Consider the following 26129-nt stretch of genomic DNA (forward strand, 5'->3'; position numbering starts at 1 on the left):
AAAAGGTAAAGAAGCTAAAACACAAAACATACTGTCTTCATTCAGTCTTTTGTTCAAATAACACACAGCTTGTGTTCAGTTCGCATTTGCAAAACTGATTATAAGAAACTGGAATTAAGACAGCGACAGGCATAAAAACGGGTGTTTTTTTTGCTTGTAATCCATTGCGCATCCCCGTTAAACGACTCTTTGTACTGACCCAAATTAATGTTGCAATTTGCAAAACTTTTGTGCCTGGTGTTGTTTTACATGGTTTGTGTGATACAATCATTTGGTGTAGACTTGGAATATTTCGTAATGATTATTTCAACAACTTGAAAATTGCTTTGATGCTAATAATTTGTGAAAACAACTATTGTCATCCTCTAAGAATGTTTCAATGATTGAAATGGAGTTTAGAACACTTAATCATCATCTGATTATGAACATAGTATGCATGCTTGCATATATGTGATCCATGACCGGAACCATAGTATGCATACCCTCTGCGTACCTGTTAGTTGTGAAATTCCGGGAGCCTAAGTACACATACCCGTACGCGAACTGACGAAGGGTTTGGGTCCGGGAATTTCTGTTGTGTTTAGAAGTATGCGTACCCGTTTGCATACTTGAGTGGTTAAAGTTCTAAAATCGGTTTCTTCATGAACTAATACATTTAAATAATAAGGAATGCATTCTATGCAAACCGTGACTATAATGTTCATGAATTGATTCGAGTGAATCAAACCGATTTTGCTTCAATTGTGTTATTGTATACTTCTATGAGAATATAGCAATTGAACAACTCTATAACTAGTTTCATTTGAGTCATTTGAACTAGTTGTGGTTAAGATGAATAAGGTTGATATGAGAGTGTTCATATAGCTAACTTCGGTTAACTACTATTGAGCCAACCTAGTGTACACATTTAGGTACGGTTACTCAAACCTAAATGAAAGTACATTTTGCATTTGTGTATAACAAGCTAAGTTCGATCTAACGGTTGGAAGATATTAGATTGAATCTAATCAGGTTTTCATCTAACGGTGAATATTGAATGCTTTGTTACCAAGGTAACTTAGATTGCAAACCCTGATTTGAAAACTATATAAGGGAGAACTCTAGCAAGTGGGAAACCTAATCCCCACACCTCATGTGTGATATTCGTTGCGACTAGAGTCGATTCTCCTTTAACCTTAGGTTTTTTACGAAACCTTGTAGGTTAACGACTTGAAGACTTCATTGGGATTGTGAAGCCAAACCCAACTATTTTCTCTGTAGTTGCGTGTTCTGATCTTACTTTTACTTTTGTGATTGAGTATTGTCTTTGCTAAGTTTTTTTTTTTTTTTTTTTTTTTTATCTCCGATAGGTAAGATTAAAAGAAGTCACAAATATCTTCGTCTCGTCATTTGTGATTCCACAATATCTTTTTTCGCTTCCATAAAATTAAGATTATTGTAAGGTGATTGATAATACTAGGCTGTTCTTCGGGAATATAAGTCTTGTTTATCAATTGGTTCATGTGCACCTTGATTTATCAAAAGACGGAATCGAACTCATAGGTATTTCTGTGGGAGACAGATTTATCTATTCCAATAGACTTTTCTGTGTGAGACGGATTTGTTTATCAAGTCTTCGACTTTGGGTCGTAGCAACTCTTGGTTGTGGGTGAGATCGGCTAAGGGAATCAAGTGCATAGAATCCTGTTGGGGTTCAGAGACGTAAGGAGCGCAATTGTACCTTGATCAGTGTGAGATTGATTAGTGATAGACACATTTTTGTGTCTAAGTTGTCCTCAATTTTCTATATTGTTAGCACTCAATTTTTTACTAATTTTGGTATTTTATGTCTTTGTACGCATTTTTGGGAAATAAACATTTTTTGGAAAATTCGGCTCGAAAAGTTGATTTTGGCACCCATAGGGCGCATGTTATTCGGACTCTCACTTTTGGATAAGGGCAACTCAATTACTAATTATTTTTTTTTTAATATCTCAGTCACCCTATTTCACCCTAGCAATGGTAAAAAGAAAAATAAAGAAGTGATCTGGATTTCGTTGTTTCCATCACGAGGATATGGCGAAATTACCATGTTTTCTTTTCTAACACCTGAGCTCTGTGCTTTTATGAATAGACTCTTCTAGATGTTTCCATCTAATCAGATTGGTTCCTCAACTCCTACGACCAATATGTTCCCATCCACTTAGATTAGTTAGTGCCAACCTTAATAAGCATAAATTTCTAGTCTCTGGAGTTTATTTATTGCAACTAAGAAGTTTCTCCCAATTAGGGATCAACTACATTCCAGTCTTGAAGTTCATTGGTAGTAGGCTAGTGTCTGTAGCGGCTTAATACAGTGTGGTGTTCAAAGATGGACTAGGTCCCGGAGTTTTTCTGCATTTGCGGTTTCCTCGTTAACAAAATTTCTGGTGTCTGTGTTATTTCTTTTCCGCATTATATTTTGTTATATAATAAAAATATCACAGGTTGTGTGTTAAGTTCAATCAGTTCTTGAATCCGACCTTTGGGTTGTTGATTGAATTGATTGACACTTGGATATTGGTTTGTGATACCGTCCAAGTTATTTCTCTTATTCAAAAGGGTTTGCAAATTCCTATTTGTTTGATTGCAGATTGAATTGAGAAATTGAGATATAACTCCTTGATATACTTTTCTGTAGATTGAGTATGACTGTCTAGTTGATTCTCTTGAAAGTATATTGGAGTTTGTCTATTCAGATTGTCGAACGAAGTATTGGGTGTGGTTTTTAGACCCCCCGATTTTTCAGTTGCTATCTCAAGCTTGTCTGTCAAGTTTAGTTGATCAAAAATATATACTTGATTTCTAGTTTACTTATAGCTATGTCCCGGATTAGGATAGAATGTATAGTTGAGCTTTAGACTTCACGGCGTTCACCAATTAAAGAAGAAGATCTACTGAGGAGCTTGGAGGAACTTCATCAACAAAAGGTATGTGGAGACTAAAACTGAAAAAGCGAGGGTCTAACAACACAACACAATATTTCGCTTAGCAATCTGTATGGACAAACTCGAATATACTTTTAAGAGAATCAACAAGACTCAATCAATTAAAAGTATATCAACGAGTTTATATCTCTCTCTTGATTTGATTTCCTCAAACAGAAACTGCGAGTACTAATCAAATATAAGGAATAACTTGGATGGTACCAAAGACCAATATTCAAGTGTCAATCAATATCAATCAACAACCGTTAGGTCGGATTCTCCAATTAATTGATCTAATGCACAACATGTATTAATTCAATTATAAAGATAATACAATATAATGCGGAAATTGAAATAACACAGACACCAGAAATTTTGTTAACGAGGAAACCGCAAATGCAGAAAAACCACGGGACCTAGTCCAGATTGAACACACACTGTATTAAGCCGCTACAGACACTAGCCTACTCCAAGCTAACTTCAGACTGGACTGTAGTTGAACCCCAATCAGTCTCCCACTGATCCAAGGTATAGTTGTACTCCCTACGTCTCTGATCCCAGCAGGATACTGCGCACTTGATTCCCTTAGATGATCTCACCCACAACTAAGAGTTGCTACGACCCAAAATCACAAGCTTTGACAATAAACAAATTTGTCTCACACAGACAAGTCTATCAAAGGATCAATCTGTCTCCCACAAAAAAACCCTAAAGTTTTTGTTCCGTCTTTTGATAATAATCAAGGTGAACAGGAAACTATTGATAATCCAGTGTTATATTCCCGAAGAACAACCTAGATTAATCAATCACCTCATAAAAATCTTAATCGTATGGCAGCGAAACAAGATGTTGTGGAATCACAAACAATGAGACGAAGATGTTTGTGATTACTTTTTATATCTTGCCTATCGGAGATATCAAATCTCAAGAAAATCAATCTGATTGTACTCGTACGATAGAAGATGCAAGATCAGATCACACAACTACGATAAATTTAATATCGATCTAGCTTCACAATCCCAATGAAGTCTTTAAGTCGTTAACCTGGTTTTAGAAGAAGAAAACCAAAGGTTAAAGGAGAATCGAATCTAGTACGCAAACTAGTATCACGCGTAAGGTGTGGGGATTAGTTTGCACAATACTAGATGTCTCATTTATATAGTCTTTCAAATCAGGGTTTTGCCTTGGTGACAAAGGAATCAATATTCACCGTTAGATGAAAACCTGATTTAGATTCAAGCTAATATTTCTCAACCGTTAGATCGAAAACTTAGCTTGTTATACACAAATGAATTGTACGCTTCTAGGTTTGTTAACCGTACCCAAACGTGTACATTATTGGTTCAACAATAGTTAACCAAAAGGTTAGCATATGAGCATTTCATTTCAACCATGTTCTTCTTCACCATAACTAGTTCAAATGACTCAAATGAACTAGTTAAAGAGTTGTTCAATTGCAAGGAAATCTTATGTAACTACACAAGACACAATTGAAGCAAAGATGATTTGATTCACTTGAATCGGTTCATGAACTTTTATATCCACGATTTGCAAACTGAATTCCTTAGTCTTTTTAAAGTTTAAGTTCAGAAATCATCTTCAGATATATAACCTTCTTAAGTTCGCACACTAAGTCCGTGGACTTAAGCAACCGGAAGAGTTTACAAACTCCAGCAAAAAATCTCGGCAAGAGACCTTCCGCCGGTTCGCGGACTGGGTTTACGGACTGGTGCTCACGCAACTAGTTTGTCAACTCCAGCAGAATTTCTCGGGATGAGAAGTTCGGCAGTTCGCGGATTTGTCAACAAGTCATTCTTCCGGTTTCTCTTGATCAACAAAGTTCGCAAACTTTGGTTCAAGGAATATGACTTATACATAAATGTGTTTCCACAACAATGCTTATGTCCATCATTGGTTATGTAATCTAAACTCTCTTTTCAATCATTGAAACATTCTTAGAGGACGTTATATAGTTGTTACACCATTTCTCATCAAAGCAATTTTCAAGATGATTGAAACATATCATGATTTTCGTCACTAGGTAAAGATAAACTTGGTCGAAGCGAAAAGCTTACCAACACATATTTCGAGATATAGATAGGCGAGGTATACTCGGATCGAAATACCAAATGTATATAATCTAAGTCTATATATATAGCATACGACTTTTTGTCTCAAGAAGTAGGAGATAGAGTAGATAGACTTTTGAGTGACAGATAAGTTCAAGTCTTCACATACCTTTTTGTCGAGAAGTTACACCGGTTCCTTGAGTAGTTCTTCTACTTGTATGATGAATCGCCATGAAGTCCTTGAGCTCAACTACACTTTCTATCCTAGTCCGAGACTTAGCTATAATAGACTAGAAATCAAGACTTATAGTTTTGATCACTAACATTAACAAACATGCTTGAGATAGCAACGCATGCGAGTTCGACCGAGCAATGCTCTAACAATCTCCCCCTTTGTCAAATTTAGTGGCAAAACTATTAATACATATGGAATACAAAAAATAAATAAATTAAGTTTTGTAGCTCCTATTCCACATGCCTAATCTTCAACATTACTCGAAATCTTCGTCACTTCCAAGTACTCCAATGATCCCAAAGGTTGTAAGTTTAGCATCATCGTTGTTGAAAATCCGTAGCTATAACAATAAGAAAACAATAGCCCTCAATCATTGTTATACAGTGTCATAGTATCATTACACAACGTCAAAGTTCAATTGTATCACAACTTCAACAACAATACTATGGTGATATGTATCACTCCCCCTTAGTCAATACTCAATATCACATGGAAACCACTCCCCATTACATAATTATCCGAAAACCATATGTATTTGCAGTGTGAGCTACATATTAATTCTCCCCCTTTTTGTCAATAAAATTGGCAAAGGTACAAGAACGGGATCATGATGAAATTTCCGTAAGAGACATTTCATGACTAAAAAGAAAGAACACACATCATCTTATTTAGATGCAATCATATAGCTGAAGCAAATAGCATTCATCAAGGAGTTTAAAGATACAACATAACCCCTCTAAAATTCCACAACCGCACACCCCTAAGGATATGACCATTAAGTACAAGTTCAAAACAACTCTCCCCCATATGATTTCATTCCCGAAGGAACAACAAGAGCGACCTTAATTTCAAAAGAAAAGAAGGATTTTATTAGACACCAAAAACCATAAGAATGATTTTTTTTATATCCAAAAACTCAATCAAATTAATCACAAGTAAAACCCGTGATTAATTTAATCGGTATACACAATCAAATTAAACACAAAAAGTGATCAATTCAATTGTTTGTGCTCAACATAAGAAAACTCATGGAGACACAAAAATACTCAACTAGATTAATTACAAGAGAACCCATAATTAATCTAATTGGAATACACAACCAAACTAATTACGAAAGTAATCAATTTAATTGTCAATTGTTTTGCTCGACATAAGAAAACTTACGGAGCAATAACTAAATAACCAAACAAGATGATTAATTTAGTTCAAAATGCTCAACATAAAGTACCTTACGGAACAACCAACAAAGCTAATCAAAAACAATCAACTTGGTTGTATCGTGCTTAACATAAGACACATTACAGAGCCTCACAGTAATACATACGAATATGGATCAGGGATGATCAATACTGCGGAATACACAAGGATTCATTCTATCTTCAATCATTATCTGCATAAAAACAATAATAGACATAATCCTTGAAAACAAAAGATTTTAACCTATATTCCATCAACATAATTTACAATATAGGCTTCACTTTTGTATTTGTCAAACGTCCATTCATCCTTTTACCAGTACGTGAATACCGAACACGAACGACTTTACTTTTGACAAAGTATGGGACCTTCAAGTTCACTGACACAAACATACGTATCCCATAACAAGTTGCAATATCATAAATCATAAAGATTAATAGTACAAAAACATCATCTTCCAAATATTTTTAGAATTTTATACCAATAAACCTAAAAAATACAAGAAGATGAAAAATAATAGCTATGTGTAGTCACAATCATTGTTATTCAAGCACTAGTTATTCTTCCAACTAAGCCAAAAAGAAGACATACTAGGAAACAAAAACACACATTACTCATCTTCTTCCTCATCGGAGATACTCCAAGATGCTTTAATTGTGTTCAATTTTTCCTCGATCTCGGGAAACTTCGTTGGAACCAAAGACAATTGTTCTTGAACACACTTCACTATTGAATCAACCTTACACACACCTTTATGAATTTTTTGTAGAAGGCTCATGGTAGTAGGGTCACTAAAATCAAGATAAGTGATTCTTTGTCGCTTGCAAGCATTTCCCCTTATGCTTCTAAAGGTACACACACGAACCGGTTTGGGGACTCCAAGAGAGTTGCCAATTGAGTCACACCCACGATCACGGAAAATTTTACTAATCAAGCAAGGGTAACCCAACATCTTGACGGGTGAAGTCATCAAAATCATTTGAAAGATAATGAAACCACAAATATGAAGACTTGAAATACCCGAACCAAGGAAATAGACCAATTCCGCAAACTCGTGACTCCACCAAGAATTTTCAATCGTGGAGGGACAAAGATTGGGGATACCAAGTTTTCCAAAAGCCACCAAAGCAATACTAAGATTATTAGTATGAAACTTTCCTTGATTCCAAACGACCTTCTTTCCACAAAGCCCAACCGAGATATCATCACAAGATGGACGTTCATCACTTGGTCTAGGAAGCCAAACGTTCCCCAAGCGGATTTTGGTAATCCTTGAAATTAATTCTCTATCAACAAGAAACCTTTCTCTACCAATCATGGATTTGAATTCCATCTTGTTGTAATCAACAACATGAATATTGGGATAGAAAATCCTTGTAAGAGAATCAAATCCTTAACCAAGACCATCAAAGATATTTCCAAGCTTGAATTTTTTAAAGCATACCAAATCCTCTTCATGCCCACTAGAAAAATCCAAATTTTTTTCCAGGATGAAACCTTTTGAAGCAATCTTATCAAACACTCTAACACAAGAATCATCCACAAACCTAATTCTAAGAGAGTTTTGGTCACAAGAAGAATTCAAGCTAGAGGTTTTTGGGTTTTTAGAGCTCCTTTTATTGCTTCTAGACTTCATCATGGGACTAGAAAAATGAAAGGATCAAGAGAAAAATACTTACTTGGATTGAATCTTGAACACCCTTTCTTTCAATTTTTCCAATGAAGCTTCAATGGAGGAAACACACAAAACCCTAAAGGTTCACGTACGTGCACGGGTGATGAAGAAGACTAGGGTGCGCGAACTTCTTCTTTATAAGGCCACAAATGGGCTTGGACCCGTTCATGAATCGAGACCCATATAAGAAAGATGGGATTTCCTTAGCCATTTGCACATTAAAGGTTATGCATTCCGTGACAACACACATGTGAACGAAAACGGGTGCAATAGAAAGCTAAAATTGATGTTTAAACACAATAACAAAATTGTACACAAATAAAACCATTTTCTTGCCCCATTCCAAGATATATACAAATGTGGAATTGCCATCATTGTTACCAAGAGGCATAATGCGCAGAGGGATTCTCATGCGACATTTCTGGTTGATATGTATGAACAGTACCTGTAGTATAATCAAAGTAATGATGATAGTCAGGGCTGTTAGAGATTTATATCCTTCGTTTGTTCTGGCTAGAAGGAGGATACCTCCGATTTATGGGTTGCATAGTATTAACAGATTCAACACATACAGAACCCTTTTCGGAACGATTCTTAGACTTAACAAATTTAAGTTTCTCTAAGAATTTAAAAACGCCTTCGAAAGATTTGAATAGATCTTTATCAATTGATCCACCACGATAGTATTCCTCAAAGAGATCAAGAGTTAATCTAGTGAGGTTCCATATCCTTGAGCGTGTCGAGCGTTTTCTCAATCTTTCCTTCTTTTTATTTTTTCCTTCTGATTGATTCTTAACATCCAAATCTTCCCTTTTAGATAAAGTAAGATTATCATGAGAACCCAGAGGTTTTAGCCATAATAATCTTTTGAATAATCTTTAAGGAAATCTGGCGTGCGCTACAAATGCCAAGAGCAAGTTTTCCAAAGAAATATCCCATGGGACAATTTTTAAGGAACGAACAAACACAAACTTATTAGGTTTAAGGTGTTTGCCGGCTCTGATACTAATTGAAAAAGCGGGGGTCTAACAACACAACCCAATATTTCGCTTAGCAATCTGTATGGACAAACTCGAATATACTTTTAAGAGAATCAACAAGACTCAATCAATTAAAAGTATATCAACGAGTTTATATCTCTCTCTTGATTTGATTTCCTCAAACAGAAACTGCGAGTACTAATCAAATACAAGGAATAACTTGGATGGTACCAAAGACCAATATTCAAGTGTCAATTAATATCAATCAACAACCATTAGGTCGGATTCTCCAATTGATTGATCTAATGACAACATGTATTAATTCAATTATAAAGATAATTCAATAAGGTGTGGGGATTAGTGATGGACACATTTTTGTGTCCAATTTGTCTCGATTCTATATATTGATAGTGCTCATTTTTGTACTCATTATGGTGTTTTATGTGTGTGTAGGTATTTTTGTCCAATAAACACTTTTGGAAAAATCGGCTCGAAAAGTTGCGCGGGGCACCCCGAGGAAAATTGCTAAACGGACCCCAGGATTGGCTAAGGAGCACCTAGGCTATGTAAAGCCCAAACTTGTCCGCAGCACCCACTTTTGTCCATAGCACCCAAGTTAGATGATAAAGGCACCCCTACTCTGTATTAGGGGCAACCATCTTCATTATTTGAATTCTGGTTTTTTGCGGGAAAGTTAACTATCATACATGCAGATTTAGGGTTGAGGTTTTAATCGCGTTTTGAGGAGATTCAATGGCTGAAACTTATGGCAAGCATCTGTAAGAGCAAAACAGGGATACTAGGAGTGATTTCGTCGATTGAAAGTGGCTAGAAATCGAGTTAGAAGGAAACAAAGGGTATTTCAGGCGAGATCTGGTGAATTTGTTGCCGGATTCAATGGATGACGTGGATTGGATATGTTTTGCTAGGCCCAAACAGGGTTGGTAATCACTTCAGATTCGGCAAATCAGGGTTTAATTCGTGGGTCAAGCAAAACATGGGAGTGAGTTTGCAAGGTTCTCTGCATGATTTATTTTTGGAATTCCAGAGAGACTAAAGGTGAGATATTCTGTCCAAAGATACTTATCTATCTAAGGAAGAGTTTGGGATGGGTTGTACGGTTCAGAAACGTGTAAATAAGTCGGCAGAGAGATTATTGCCGTGACTTGCATGGAAAGGAATAAAAGAATTTTAGTCGGGATTTTTAGGTTTCCGAGGGATATAAGAGGCGTTGTCGAGTTCCAGGGAGAGGTATGAAAGTTTCGGAGAAGTTAGGGGAAGTTTAGAACACCACAGAGATCAACAGGAGGAGTTGCAGGAAATCGAGTTCTGCTGGTGTAGAAGGAAGAACATGAAGAACATTAGACTCCTCAGGACAGTCTTTTATTCTACAACATACTCCTTCTATCGTTTCCTGTAACAGTTTATTGCAACAGTTCTCTGTAACAGTGAGTTTGTAACGCCCATAAACCGTTGTAAACTGTCTTCTTAACTAGTTTTCTCTTGTTTTTCACCCTTTTGAGCTATGAACACCTATTTTGAGTATGTGAATAATATGAGGAGCTAAACCCCTTATCCTAGGCGACGGAGGAATCCATTGTTCCATGAAAAGTGGTATATTTCTATTTTAATTAATTCTTGCAATTTCTTTTATGATTATTTGCATGGAATTAATATTGGAAAATTGATTTTTATTGAATGATTGTGATCCGTTTTGATGGAGCATGCTTAGTTTAAGACTTTTGATGTTTCATGCTTGATGTATACAATTGTTACTTCAAAAATCTACTAGAGGCAATATATTAGAATCACTTTAAATGCAAAGAATTGCATGAATATTGATTAGATTAAATCACTTAATTGGTCAATGGTGGAATCCTGAGTCTCGGTGCTTTTTATAATCTTGATAACAACTTCATTAAAGTTTTTATTTTAATTTAAGTCTAAAACAAATCTTCACAAGTCTGAGTGAACGACAACTTTACTACCAATTTCTAGAACAACATAAAAACCACATCAATTTTTGGCGCCGCCGACGCGGATTTGTGTTTAGGTTAGGGTTTTAGATTTATTTTAGGTTTTGTTTTTGTTTTTAGTTTTATTCTTCTTGTTCTATTTTACGTTTTTGGTTATTTGTCTATTTAGTGCAGGTTTTGAATCAAAAATAAATTGGAGACTAAAGACCTTGGGGATTGAAATAAGAGACAAAGCGAAAAAAACTGAAAAGAAGACAATTTTAGTTTATTTTTAATTTTTAGGATTTTTTTTATTTTTTCCTTTTTTAGAAAAAAACTGTATTAGGGTTTATTTTTAATTTTTGTAATTTTTGTTTTCTGTTTGGACACTTTGGACTTTAAACTTTGGGACATTATTTTAAACCCTACGGAAGACACAGTTTAAATATAAACTGTGTGCAAAGAAGGACGGCGATTACGATATCGCCTCGTCCCCTTCGGGTTCGTACATGACATATGAGTCGTGTCCCGAGACGACTACAACCGATTCATCCGCCGTCTGGAGCAGGAGGTAAGATTCTAAACACCCGCGAATCTCCTGTCAGCGGGTTTACTGTATTCCTTCGTTTGCATATATGCTGAGGACTTGAAAACGGCTGCTTTAATTTCCTAGTAAAGGGCAAGGACTGGCCATACAAGATAAGGGTTCAGATTTCATCACCGTTCTCTTCTTGCCCGCCTTAGGAAAACGAAACCAAACGCGAACCTAAGCCTAAAATTTTGACTAGAACGAGACCTATAGGGTAACGAGCTTAATAGGAAAGTCGTTCGAAAAATATTGGTTACTTTTTTGAGCATACTTCGAAGTTCATGATGGTTTCTGTGAGTTGAATGCGTGACTGCGCCGCCTTATAATACCGGTGAGGCCTTTGGGTATCAAAGCTCCACCGAGCTTCCCTCGCCTCTATTCAACTTACTTTGACTCGGATTGATTTCAGATAGGTTTGCTCAGATTGTAACGAGTTCCTTTTCGAAAGAATAGAAGATGGTCTAGAAACAATCTAAGTGGATCCATCATGCTTTTTGTTTGCTAGAAATTAATAGGTTTGATTTGGTTGAGTCAGCCTTGTTTTGTGATTGCATAGAATTCACTTCCTTATTCTTTTGCATGCCTGAACTTCAAAGAGACGCCCTAGGTAGATTTATTAAAGAGAAACCTAGTAGTTCTAAGCGTCTCGATTACCTCAATTTAGAAAGCCCGATTCTTGAAGATTCCGTTTTTGAACGTCCGTTTGAGGAGAAAATCCCTGATATTCCAATAGTGCCAGAAATGGCAACTTTGAAAGCTTTGTTAAACCCTACTAGGACTACTCGTCCCTCTTGTATCAGGTTAGCTGAAACTGAAGCAAATTATGAACTTAGGCCTGGGACCCTACATATGCTCCCAATCTTTTTAGGGAAAGAAAATGAAAACCCATACTTGCATGTTAGGGACTTTGAGGAAATTTGTAGTACCCTAAAGATTAGAGACCTTTATGATGATGCTTTGAAACTTAAGTTATTCCCTTTTTCCCTAAAAGATAAAGCCAAATCGTGGCTATATAGTTTGTCTTCCGGTTCAATCGAAACTTATGAACAACTTACATCTGCCTTTTTGAACAAGTTTTTCCCTAGGCACAAAACATCGTCTATTAGGACGCAAATCTGCACATTTTCTCAACAGGAGGGAGAACCTTTGTATAGGTATTTGGAAAGGTTCAATGATCTATTAGACCAATGTCCTCATCATGGTTTAGAAAATGTTAGGCTAGTTCAGATCCTCTATGAGGGTTTAGATTATCCCACTACAACCACAGTAGAATCTATGTGTACAGGCGGGTTTGAAAACCAAACAGTTGATGATGCGATGACATATTTGCATGAAATCGCCGAAAAGACCCAACAATGGGAAAGTAATAGGGGACCCCAGAAAACAATTCTTCTAGGCAGAGGAAACGTTAATAGGGTAGAAGGAAACTTTGAATCAGATGCCAAAATTGCTGTTATAGCGAAAAGGTTAGAAGTTTTAGAAGTGGGTCACACTAGTGGTAGATTAGAGCCTTTTTGGGAAGGTCAGAATAATGAAGACCAAGCCAATGCTCTCTATAATAACACTAGATTCGATAACCGTCAGAAGTTTGACCCATATTCAGAAACCTATAATCCTGGTTGGAGAAACCATCCGAACCTTTCGTGGTCTAAAGGCCAGAGTCAAGGTCAGTTTAGTAATTCTAATGTTCCCCCAGGTTTTGGTTCAGATAAGAACTCTTCAGGTCAGTTTCAGAACTCTTCATAGAATAGAATAACGAGCTTAGAGGAATCTCTTAGTATATTAAGAAAGAGCCAGGATATGTTAGCACAGAGCCAGGACATGTTAGTAAAGAGCCAAGTTAGTTTTCAACAGGAAACCAAGCAGAACTTTCAAACTAATGTTCAGATTCTTGCTAAGTTAGAACTTCAAGTCGGCCAAATAGCTAAGACCTTAAGTGAGAGAGATAACGGAAGGTTCCCTAGTCAGACTAATCCCAATCCTAGAGGAGTTCATGAAGTAGATACAAAATCATCACATCAATTGAATGTTGTTAGAACCATTAGGAGTGGTAGAGTAGTAGACAATCTGGTAACCATGCCCGATAGTGAGCATACTGTAGTTTACCCCTCAGGACCAACAATAGCTGAGGAGACTGATAAAGTTTCTGATGATGTCAATTCGGCTCCTGAGAGGCCCTATTTTATGCCTAGAGCCCCATTTCCACAGCTATTAGTACCAACAAAGAGTGAATCCAACTTTAATGACATAATGAAGGTTTTTAGGAAAGTTACCATAAACCTTCCGTTACTAGAAGAAATTAGGAAACTTCCAGCTTATGCCAAGTTTCTTAAGGATATGTGTACGCGAAAGCGAAAGCTTAGTGTCCCTAAAAAATCCTTTTTAGCTAGTCATGTAAGTTCGATCATTCAGAACCCCACAACTCTTAAATATAAAGACCCAGGTGCGCCTACCATTGCTTGTACGATAGGAAAACACAGGGTACACAAAGCTTTACTTGACTTAGGAGCCAGTATGAACTTACTCCCATACCATGTGTACTTAAAGCTAGGGCTCGGCGAATTGAAACCTACCAAGATAACATTGTAGTTAGATGATAGGTCTGTCAAGATTCCTCGTGGTATGATAGAAGATGTTCTTATTGAGGTCGAAAAGTTTATTTATCCTGTGGATTTCATGGTCTTAGATACCCAACCTGTCCCTGACCCATAGAACCAGATACCTGTGATTTTAGGTGGCCCATTTTTAGCTACGTCTAATGCGATCATAAATTGTCGAAATGGTATTATGAATCTATCTTTTGGTAATATGACTATTGAGTTGAATCTTTTTAATGTCAATAAGCTACATTCTGATATAGATGACACGTGCATTGAAGAGGTGAACATGATAGGAACCTTAATTCAGGAGTCATTACCAAACCTCATAATGGAATATCCATTAGAGAGTTGTCTAGCCCACTTTAACATGGATTTCGATGAAGATAGCAACATTGAACAAGTGAATGCTATGTTGGATTCTATTCCTATGTTAGATACTGATAAATGGAAAGCTAGGTTCGAACCATTACTAGATTTTGAGTCTACCTTAATCCCTTGTTTAGAAGAGCCTCCTAAGTTGGACCCTAAATCTGCATTCTTAGGGCCATCTAAGACTTTGCCTGTGATTATAGCATCCGATCAGGACAGCAGGTCAGAAATCGTGCTTCAAGACAATAAGGAAACTCTAGGGTTGACCATACAGGATATGAAACATATAATTCCTACAGCTAGTATACCTCAAAAGAATTTAGAGGATGAACCACCTTATTATAACTCAGAGAAAGAAATTGACCTTTTTCAGAAACCTGATGGTCTAGAAATTAGGAATATTGTGACTAGTCTATCTAGAGACACCCAAAATTCTAAGTTTGGGGGTAGTGATCGTCAATTATCCCTAGTAGAAGTCCCTAACTTGGGACTCGATCCTAGTGCATATGAGGTATCACTTGAGTCTATTCAGACTCCACAGCCTGATCCTCCTGATACTGTTCAGGAGGAAATCCAAATATTAAAGTCCTGTTGTTCGGATGAATCTGTTTTTCAAGACACTCATATGAAGCCTAATTGGGTACCCCAAATAAATCCAGTTGTCTTGCAAGAAACTTTCAATGAGGTTGTGCTCCTTATGTTATTTTTTCTGATCCTGTGCAGTTGTTTCATATTAGTGGCAGTTTTATTTGGTTTGGATGACCCACAGTTATTTCGACTACTGATATATGATTTGAAAGGTAACTAGCCATTTTATGAAACTTGATGTCTGGCTGAAGACTTTAAACTTGGCACTTTTTGGGAGGTAACCCAATCTCATGCAACACGGTAATATCTTTCCTTAACTATTTTGCTTCAAATGGTAACAGTTTCTCCTTGTTCATGTTTTTAATTTCATCTTTAGAACATTGAGGACAATGTTAGATTTAAGTTTGGGGGTATGGGAGAAACTTTTTAGTTGCATTAATAAACTCCAGAGCCTAGAAATTTATGTTTATTAAGGATCGCACTAACTAATCTAAGTGGATGGAAGCATTTTGGTTGTAGGATTTGAGAAACCAATCTGATTAGATGGCAACATCTAAAGAGTCTATTCATAAAACCACAGAGCTCAGTTGTTAGAAATAACATGATAGTTTCACCATATCTCGTTGAGTCCTTTTCACTTCTATTTGATGTTGTTTTGTTTTTAAACTATGTTTCTCTAAGTGATTAGGTGGGGCTCACGATTCAAGTTGTTACCAATGCTAGGGTGAATTAGAATGATTGAGATACCATGAAAAAAAAAGTTGAAAAGAAAAAGAAACAAAAAAAAAAAGAAAAAGAAATTGAGACCAGACCATTTGACCAAAAGGAATAAATTCAAATAAAGTCGACCACTGGTACCCTTGTATATGACAGTTGTGTTGTCCTAGAGTTAGGTTATCGACCACTGGTTCCCTTGTATATGCCAGTTTGTTGATATTAATCAAACTAGTACCACAATCCATTATGATAGGTTCATTTTGGCGGAGGCCTTCAGACAGATATGGGAAACGCGCTCACTTAGTAAACATCAAAACCATCTTTGTTTTTCTCTATATCCATCTTCTTGATCTATCCATGTGATTAGTTTTGACTCCGGATATTGATGTCCATAGTGCGACTATCTGAGTCGAGCTCTGTCACTTATATATGAATTTTAGTATGCTTGAGTGCAAACTCGTGTACAGCAATTGGAATTTCGCATCAGGGTACTTCCTCTTGTAGTAAATAAGTATGTCAACCAAGGAGATTCTTTAGTGCCTTCCAAGGTTTAGCGTAGATAGCTAGGGTATGGAGTAAAGGTTTTGTGGGTATATCTATGGTAAGCCCTCCCGAGACTATAACTCGGCCACTAGGACCACCTAGGGGTTTAAAGGCTTATTGCATACGCTAAATGCAATCGACGATGCCTGCGACAGTGAGTTAGGATTTTATTTATTTCCGTTTTGCTCGAGGACTAGCAAATAATAAGTTTGGGGGTATTTGATGGACACATTTTTGTGTCCAATTTTTCTCGATTCTATATATTGATAATGCTCATTTTTGTACTTATTACGGTGTTTTATGTGTGTGTAGGTATTTTTGTCCAATAGACATTTTTGGAAAAATCGGCTCGAAAAGTTGCGCGGGGCACCCCGGAGGACAATTGCTAAACGGATCCCAGGATTTGCTAAGGAGCACCCAGGCTATGTATAGCCCAAACTTGTCCGCAGCACCCACTTTTGTCCATAGCACCCAAGTTAGATGATAAAGGCACCCCTACTCTGGATTAGGGGCAACCATCTTCATTATTTGAATTCTGGTTTTTTGCGGGAAAGTTAACTATCATACATGCAGATTTAGGGTTGAGGTTTTAATCGCGTTTTGAGGAGATTCAATGGCTGAAACTTATGGCAAGCATCTGTAAGAGCAAAACAGGGATACTAGGAGTGATTTCGTCGATTGAAAGTGGCTAGAAATCGAGTTAGAAGGAAACATAGGTGTGAACTTTTCACGGATATTTCAGGCGAGAGCTTGTGAATTTGTTGCCGGATTCAATGGATGACGTGGATTGGATATGTTTTGCTAGGCCCAAACAGGGTTGGTAATCACTTCAGATTTCGGCAAATCAGGGTTTAATTCGTGGGTCAAGCAAAACATGGGAGTGAGTTTGCACAGTTCTATGCATGATTTATTTTTGGAATTCCAGAGAGACTAAAGGTGAAATATTCTGTCCAAAGATACTTATCTATCTAAGGAAGAGTTTGGGATGGGTTGTACGGTTCAGAAACGTGTAAATAATTCGGCAGAGAGATTATTTTCGTGACTTGCACGGAAAGAAAGAGAAGAATTTTAGTCGGGATTTTTAGGTTTCCGAGGGATATAAGAGGCGTTGTCGAGTTCCAGGGAGAGGTATGAAAGTTTCGGAGAAGTTTAGAACACCACAGAGATCAACAAGAGGAGTTGCATGAAATCGAGTTCTGCTGGTGTAGAAGGAAGAACACGAAGAACATTAGACTCCTCAGGACAGTCTTTTGTACTACAACATACGCCTTCTATCGTTTCCTGTAACAGTTTATTGCAACAGTTCTCTATAACAGTCAGTTTGTAACGCCCATAAACCGTTGCAAACTGTCTGCTTAACTAGTTTTCTCTTGTTTTTCACCCTTTTGAGCTATGAACACCTATTTTGAGTATGTGAATAATATGAGGAGCTAAACCCCTTAGCCGAGGCGACGGAGGAAGCCATTGTTCCATGAAAAGTGGTATATTTCTATTTTAATTAATTCTTGCAATTTCTTTTATGATTATTTGCATGGAACTAATATTGGAAAATTGATTTTTATTGAATGATTGTGATCCGTTTTGATGGAGCATGCTTAGTATAAGACTTTTGATGTTTCATGCTTGATGTATACAATTGTTACTTCAAAAATCTACTAGAGGCAATATATTAGAATCACTTTAAACGCAAAGAATTGCATGAATATTGATTAGATTAAATCACTTAATTGGTCAATGGTGGAATCCTGAGTCTCAGTGCTTTTTATAATCTTGATAACAACTTCATCTTGAGTTTTTATTTTAATTTAAGTCTAAAGCAAATCTTCACAAGTCTGAGTGAACGAAAACTTTACTACCACTTTCTACAACAACATAAAAACCACATCAATTAGCTTTGCACAATACTAGGTGTCTCATTTATATAGTCTTTCAAATCAGGGTTTTGCCTTGGTAACAAATCAATCAATATTCACCGTTAGAAGAAACCCTGATTTAGATTCAAGATAATATTTCTCAACCGTTAGATCGAAAACTTAGCTTGTTATACACAAATGAATTGCACGCTTCTAGGTTTGTTAACCGTACCCAAACGTTTACATTGTTGGTTCAACAATAATTAACCAAAAGGTTAGCCATATGAGCATTTCATATCAACCATGTTCTTCTTCACCATAACTAGTTCAATGACTCAAATGAACTAGTTAGAGAGTTGTTCAATTGCAAGGAAATATTATGTAACTACACAAGACACAATTGAAGCAAAGATGATTTGATTCACTTGAATCGGTTCATGAACTTTTATAGCCACGGTTTACAAACTGCATTCCTTAGTCTTTTTAAATTTTAAGTTCATAAATCATCTTCAGATATGTAACCTTCTTAAGTTCACACACTAGGTTCGCAGACATAAGAAACTGTTAGAGTTTACAAACTCCAGCAGAAAATCTCGGCAAGAGACCTTCTGCCGGTTCGCGGACTGGTACTCACGCAACTAGTTTGTCAACTCCAGCAGAATTTCTCGGATGAGAAGTTCGGTAGTTCGCGGACTTGGCAACAAGCCATTCTTCCGGTTTCTCTTGATCAACAAAGTTCGCAAACTTTGGTTCAAGGAATAGGACTTATACATAAATGTGTTTCCACAACAATGCTTATGTCCATCATTGATTATGTAATCTAAACTCTCATTTCAATCATTGAGACATTCTTAGAGGACGTTATATAGTTGTTACACCATTTCTCTTCAAAGCAATTTTCAAGATGATTGAAACATATCATGACTTTCGTCACTAGGTAAAGATAAACTTGGTCGAAGTGAAAACCTTACCAACACATATTTCGAGATATAGATAGGCGAGGTATACTCGGCTCGAAATACCAAATGTGTATAATATAAGTATATATATATAGCATACGACTTTTTGTCTCAAGAAGTAGGAGATAGAGTAGATAGACTTTTGAGTGACGGATATGTTCAAGTCTTCTCATACCTTTTTATCGAGAAATTCCACCGGTTCCTTGAGTAGTTCTTCTACTTGTATGACGAATCCCCATGAAGTCCTTGATCTCAACTACACTTTCTATCCTAGTCCGAGACTTAGCTATAATAGACTATAAATCAAGACTTATTGTTTTGATCACTAACATTGACAAACATGCTTGAGATAGCAACGCATGCGAGTTCGACCGAGCAATGCTCTAACAAAAACTATGTATCACTCAGAAGTCTATTCTATGTTATCTTCTAATGAGACTAAATCGTAGCTATATATACTTTTACATTATACACATTTGATATTTCGAGCCGAGTTTATCTCGCTTATCTATTTCTCGAAATATGTGTTGGAAGCTTTTTGTTTTAGCTATTTTCGTCGTATTCTTGACGAGTTTAGTTGGAAACAATTTATTTGTTGGAAACTAAATATTAAGTCAAAAGATGGTCATGTGAAAATTACCTTGAACATCTTATATGATTTGTGTGAGACAATCATTTGATGTTAGGTCGGGAAGTTTCTTATTGATCATTCGATCACTTGAAAATCACTTGAAGCTAATGGTATGTGTAAGATTACCATTGTCACCTTCTAAGGATGTTTCAATGATTGAAATGTGAGTTTAGAACGATTACCCATGTTTGGATACAACACGGTATGCATACACAATATGTGAACTGTATTGTGATGATTCAGGTGCAGAACTCTTGTTTGCGTATCTAGTATGCGAACGATTTACCTGAGAAGGTCTGAAACTATTGTTTGCATACCTAGTATGCGAATGGGTTTACCTAAGTTGGGTCCGGAACGGTTGTTCGCGAACCAGGTTTGTGAACGGCTTAACTAGGCCAAGGTCCAGAGCTGCTGTTCGCGTACCCAGTTTGCGAACACAGTGGATAAGTTCTAAAATAGGTTATAAATGATTCTCATACTCATGAACTAAAACATTTATGATTTAAGGAATGCAAATTAACTTTGCAAACCGTGGCTTAATGTTCATGAGTTGATTCTTGTGTAAGTACTTTGTAAGATCACGAATCAAACTGATTTCATTTCAATTTGTTCGTGAATATTTCTATGAGATAGTGAACAATTGAACAACTCTATTTGAAACACAATTAGATTCATTTGATTATCTATCATGATTGATTGATCATCATATTTTATCTAGAAGTGTTAGATGAATATGGTTAAGTCAAAAGTGTTCATATGGCTAACTTCGGTTAACTGTTATTAAGACAACCAATATACACGTTTAGGTACAATTACCCATATCTAAATATAAGTATACTTCATTTGTGTGTAATAACCTAAGACCATCTAACGGTAATTTCTAAACAAACTTAGCTTGAATCTTAAATCAGGAGTTCATCTAACGGTGAATATTGAATGCTTTATTACTAAGCTATCTTAGATTTGATTGTAAGCAACCCTGATTTGAAAGGCTATATAAGGGAGATTTCTAGCAACTGGAAAACCTAATCCCGATACTTCTGTGTGTCCTAGTTGCAAACTAGAGTCGATTCTCCTTTAACCTAGGTTTTCCAAAACCATTATTAGGTTAACGACTTGAAGACTTCATTTGGGATTCGTGAAGCCATATCCAACTATTTTATTTGTAGTTGCATATTCTGATATTACTTTCTCTATCGTATTGAGTTTTATCTTCTCTGAGATTTACTCGATATTTATCTCTGATAGGTAAGATATAAAAAAATAATCACAACATATCTTCGTCTTAGACTCTTGTGATTCCGCAATAACTTCTTCTGTTAATCAGTTAGGTTATTGTGAGGTGACTAATATTTCTAGGTGCTCTTCGGGAGTATAAGACCGGATTATTAGTTGGTTCTTGTTCACCTTGATCTTTGTATCAAAAGAAGGAACAAAAAGAATAAAGGATAGACATATCTGTGGGAGACAGATTTGTTTATATGTCTTCGACTTTGGGTCGTAGCAACTCTTAGTTGGGCGTGAGATCAGCTAAAGGAATCAAGTGAGCATAATCTGGCGTGGTTCTAGAGGCATAAGGAACGCGACTGTATCTTCATCAGTGTGAGACTTGGTTATGGCTCAACTACATTCTAGTCCGAAGTTAACTTGTAGTAGGCTAGAGTCTGTAGCAGCTTAATGAAGTGTGGTGTTCAAAGCTGGACTAGGTCCCGAGGTTTTTCTGCATTTGCGGTTTCCTCGTTAACAAAATTTCTGGTGTTTGTGTTATTTGTTTTCCGCATTATATTTGTTTATATAATTGAAATATCACAGGTTGCGCGTAGTTTAATCAGTTGATAAATCCAACATTGATTGTTGGATAGAACTTGATTGGCACTTGGGCATTGGTCTTTCGTACCGTGCAAGTTATTTCTCATATCAATCAGGCTCACGGATTTCTATTTGTTCGATTTTTTGATTGTATTGAGAAAGAGATAAAAACTCTTTAATATATTTCTTGATTGAGTCTCATTTTAAGTTGGTGCTCTCATAATTATATTGGAGTTTAGTCCATACATATTGCCGAACAAATTATTAGGTGTGGTTTTTGTACCCCGATTTTTCACCTACTTGAAATGATTCACTGATAGTTATGAGTTCTTTCTTTAACTCATGCAAAATGATTTGGAACTCTTGTAATTGATTCGTGAAAAATTTAGAATCTATCATTTTAGAGTCCAAAATTTTTGCAATAATGAATTTCTTCACCCCAACAAAGTCTATCTTATATTTATTTTCAAGAGACTCTCATACTTCCTATGCAGTTTCAAGTGGTTGATAGACGTTGTAGATAGAATCCCTAAGCTAGTTAAGTACGTAATTCTTGCACTGAAAATTAGAGTGTTTCCATGCTAACATGTTACAGGAGGATGTTTAGCTAAGTAAGATGCCAAACCCAAAGTTGTCAATTAAAACACCATATGCCATCGCTTAAAATCTAACCCAACAAATTTCTCTGGACATTTTGCATATTGGCGCGATGAAGATGCAAACCTTGAATAGACCGGCAACATTGTTGGAACCATTGTCAACAGTTGACTTGTATGTTTCTTGTGTCATTGTGTGAAAAGAACAACACAACAACTAAACAAGATTTAAAATGATTAGATCTCTTAACATTGTCGACAATCCTGCTGGTAAACCCCAAATACGATACGAATCATACTATCTTTGTACCAAACTATTAATTCCAAATCAGGATTAATAAACTGCAATTATTTACAAACACGTAATGATAATCTTTAAAACAAAACTAAATTAGGAAAAAAGAAGAAGAAGAATAGGAGCATCCCTTATCGAAGCAAATACAATCAGATTAAATGATCAGAATTGATTCCGGAAGTATCATTATTTCCCTTATACATAAACAAAAATTGAATATCTTTGTGGTTTATTACTCTTTCTTTTCACGATCTACTTGTAATAGACATCCTTATTTATATTAGAATTTTGATTATCGTGTATTTTTTGATGTTTTTGTTATCCTTGTCTGCGAACCCCATAAAAAAAGAAAAAGAAAAAAAAAACAACAACCTTCAGGTTCTGTGCAACGTTGGACTAAAATACTTTCCCTTATGTTCCGACATAACCCATTCAATTGGATATGGGCTTGAGTTGCCATCTCAAGCCCAATTTCCCCATAGTACTTCTGCATGGAAAATGTATTTTGAGCTGCCTTATTTATGTCAATGCCAAGGCAAGTGAATTATTCTGAACATAAAAATCGTGGGACACTAAAAGGAACATCAAATTAGTGCTAGCTAGCTGAAGGAAAAAAAAGTAAAGAAGCTAAAACACAAAGCATTCTGTCTTTATTCAGTCTTTTGCAAAACTGATGATAAGAAACTAGAATAAAAAAGGGCGTTTTTTTTTTCTCACATTGCAATTGCAGCTTGTAATCCATTGCGCATCCCTCCCCGTTAACGACTTTTTGGACTGACCCAAATTAATGTTGCAAATTGCAACATCTACTTCAAACTTAAACTAAGATTGGCCTAGCAGTATTTGTGGGGTGGCATATCTGACACGAGCCATTTTTCATAGCCAGATGTCTGAAGAAGATTTTGCCAGATTACAACGGCTAGAATAAGTCCTAGTTATAGTACTGTGTCGGGCCCGGTCCAGCGCATCCAAACCATAGGGCTCACTTGGATCAATGTAACTATGTTATGTGGGGATGAAACGGGCAGTAGTGACTGTAGTGTAGATCACGGGCTAATAATACATTTTGGCTGCTTTCTCTTTTATTTTGTCTTTTGTCTATCGAAGTAGTGAGGCTCAAAGAATCTATCTTCAAATAGTATTTGGTTGTATGCAACTCCTCTGTTGAACGCGTGAGAAAAAAGGATAGCATTTTTGTCATCTTTTCATTCCATCAAAAAGGCAACAGAGTTTGAGTTTTATCTTTCAAGTTCATTCTACAAAGAATCCATACAAGAGAAGAAATTCAGAGAAGCAGAAGAGGCAGAAGCAAGTCATGAACTTGCAAGAGTCAAAACCATCATCTCCATCTGGTAATGGTTCATTAGAGCTTGATTCCGATAAACACCCGCTCGACGAAGTTGAACGTTTCGACAAATCTCTGCGAGTAAACACCCACTGCTCAATCTCTGTAGCTTTTCTAAATATGCAGTTCATAAATGTTTGAATGTACTTTGTTTTATGTTTCAATGATTGATTTTTTTTGAAGGAACTCAAAGAATTAGGAAGTCAACTATATTATGCTGCTGATTATTGTGAAACATCATTCAAGAAGACCCAAGAGAAACGAATGTAAGTTAACTTTCTAACTGAAATTCATTCTCCGTTTTCCTCTTCTTCCACCGGATAACTAGCGCCACTCATTCTCGCTTGTAATTTGCAACCGGTGATTCCCACCGGACTAAGTTTTCATGTTTTTAAGTCCCACCTTAAAACGTTGGTTGGTCTAATGGACCTACCAAATCCAATGAGGATTTTTGGTGTCCATAAACTGAGCTATTGTTTAGTTAATTATCCATGACAGAATAAATTTTATTACAGCTTAGTGATTCGTTAAAGCGGAAATGCTTTTGGAATCAAGAGAGTAAATTTAAGTGTTTGGGTAATTCTTCTTTGTAGTGTTATGGAAAATACCAAGGAGTATATATGCAAGGCTATAGTTACTGTTGTCGATCATCTTGGAAGTGTTTCAGCAAATCTTAACCGTCGAATCTCGGAGAGTAGTGAAGATTTAGGGAATGATTATCTTCGAATGCATTGCTTGAAACAAGTAAGTTCTCGGAAATCTTTCTGTGGCTCAATGTGCGATGAGTAAAACGAAATGACAATATATTTGGTGCATTTACCAGCGGCTTCTGACGTGCACCCATTACTCGCAAAACCTCACCCTTTCTGACACACGCTGGAGTAGTAATTCACCGAGATATTATCCGCGTTATATTGCACCAAGTAAGTTTCGACAACCAAGTGAAATGTGCATATATAGTGACATAGTGTATGAACTCATTGCAGCCTTATAATTTGCAGATACTGCTAAGCTGGAGGAATCAAAACCAATTGTAAGGTAAGAACTACATCGCAGCCATGATTTTATTTCGACGAGCACGTGTTTTCATTTACCTCACCTTTGTTTTTCCGTTCGTTAATTAGGTACAGTGACATTGAAGATTCAGAACCATTTAAAACAAGGCCAAAGTACAAGCTTGGTTTTGAGTCCTTCGACAAAGAGATGCCTGTCACATTATACAAAAATCCTGAAAAACTATCTTATGCTGCAACATGGGATAACAATTTTAAGAAGCTAGGTACGTGATGCAAATTAATTAATTCAAAAACTGTCGAATCCATCTGATCTAATATGATTATGTGTGTGACAGTGTGTGTTTTGATACGTTTTGTTTTGTAATTAGGGATGGGGCTCTCAAAAATATTGCCAGCTCGTGAAACTTCGCCAAAGTCACCTGCGAATCAAAATCCTTACTTTCAATTCCAGACAACAAAGGTAGCTCCACTACTAACTTTGTGATGTTTTATTTTCGTCAAGAATATTGTAAACTTGATACGAGGTTGTGTTCTTTCTCCAGGATATCGATAAGAAGCAAGAGTGGAAACCTGAACACAACCGCCGGAGATCATTTCAGCTAACTCGAAGATCATTGCAACTAGCCGGCCGCAAAACTAAGGAAACAATGGGACCTTTGTAGGCGTAGATCATGTCCATTATTTCTACATACTTGGATAATGTGATATGATCTTGAACCTTTCTAATTATGTAATCTTCTAACTAAGAGACAAAAATAAATAAATTACGTGACCAAAGTACATTGTGTCACAAGCACTACAGTTTGTTTTTTTCTTGTTGAATAACATAGGGAATTGGGAGTCCCAGGGTTAGATGGTTTTCAACCAGATTTTTTTAAAGCAACCTGGGACATCCTAGGAAACGATATTATTCAATTAGTGCAAGATTTCTTTAAATCTGATGTCCTCAACAAAGATTTCAACCATTCATACATAACCCTCATCCCAAAAACTTCCACACCTCAAACCCCGGGAGATTTTAGACCTATTAGCTTGAGCAATACCATTTACAAATTAATTTCCAAGATCTTAGCTAATAGATTAAAACCCATATTTAATAAGATAATCTCCCCAAATCAATCAGCTTTCCTTCGTGGAAGACAAATCACAGATAATATCATAAT

The 26129-nt window shown here is 36.4% G+C and overlaps 1 protein-coding gene across 1 annotated transcript; it reads left to right on the plus strand.

The window, feature by feature from the left end:
- The first annotated feature begins 23762 nt into the window (after nt 1-23762).
- LOC113338128 (probable protein ABIL5) lies at nt 23763-25812 on the plus strand. The gene is made up of 8 exons (XM_026583640.1): nt 23763-24031; nt 24134-24216; nt 24544-24694; nt 24774-24873; nt 24952-24988; nt 25075-25229; nt 25335-25426; nt 25509-25812. The coding sequence occupies exons 1-8, from the start codon at nt 23921-23923 to the stop codon at nt 25626-25628; spliced, it is 849 nt and encodes a 282-aa protein (XP_026439425.1). The 5' UTR covers nt 23763-23920; the 3' UTR covers nt 25629-25812.
- The last annotated feature ends 317 nt before the right edge of the window (nt 25813-26129 follow it).

Source organism: Papaver somniferum, unplaced genomic scaffold, assembly GCF_003573695.1.
Source record: "Papaver somniferum cultivar HN1 unplaced genomic scaffold, ASM357369v1 unplaced-scaffold_18, whole genome shotgun sequence".
Taxonomy (NCBI): domain Eukaryota; kingdom Viridiplantae; phylum Streptophyta; class Magnoliopsida; order Ranunculales; family Papaveraceae; genus Papaver; species Papaver somniferum.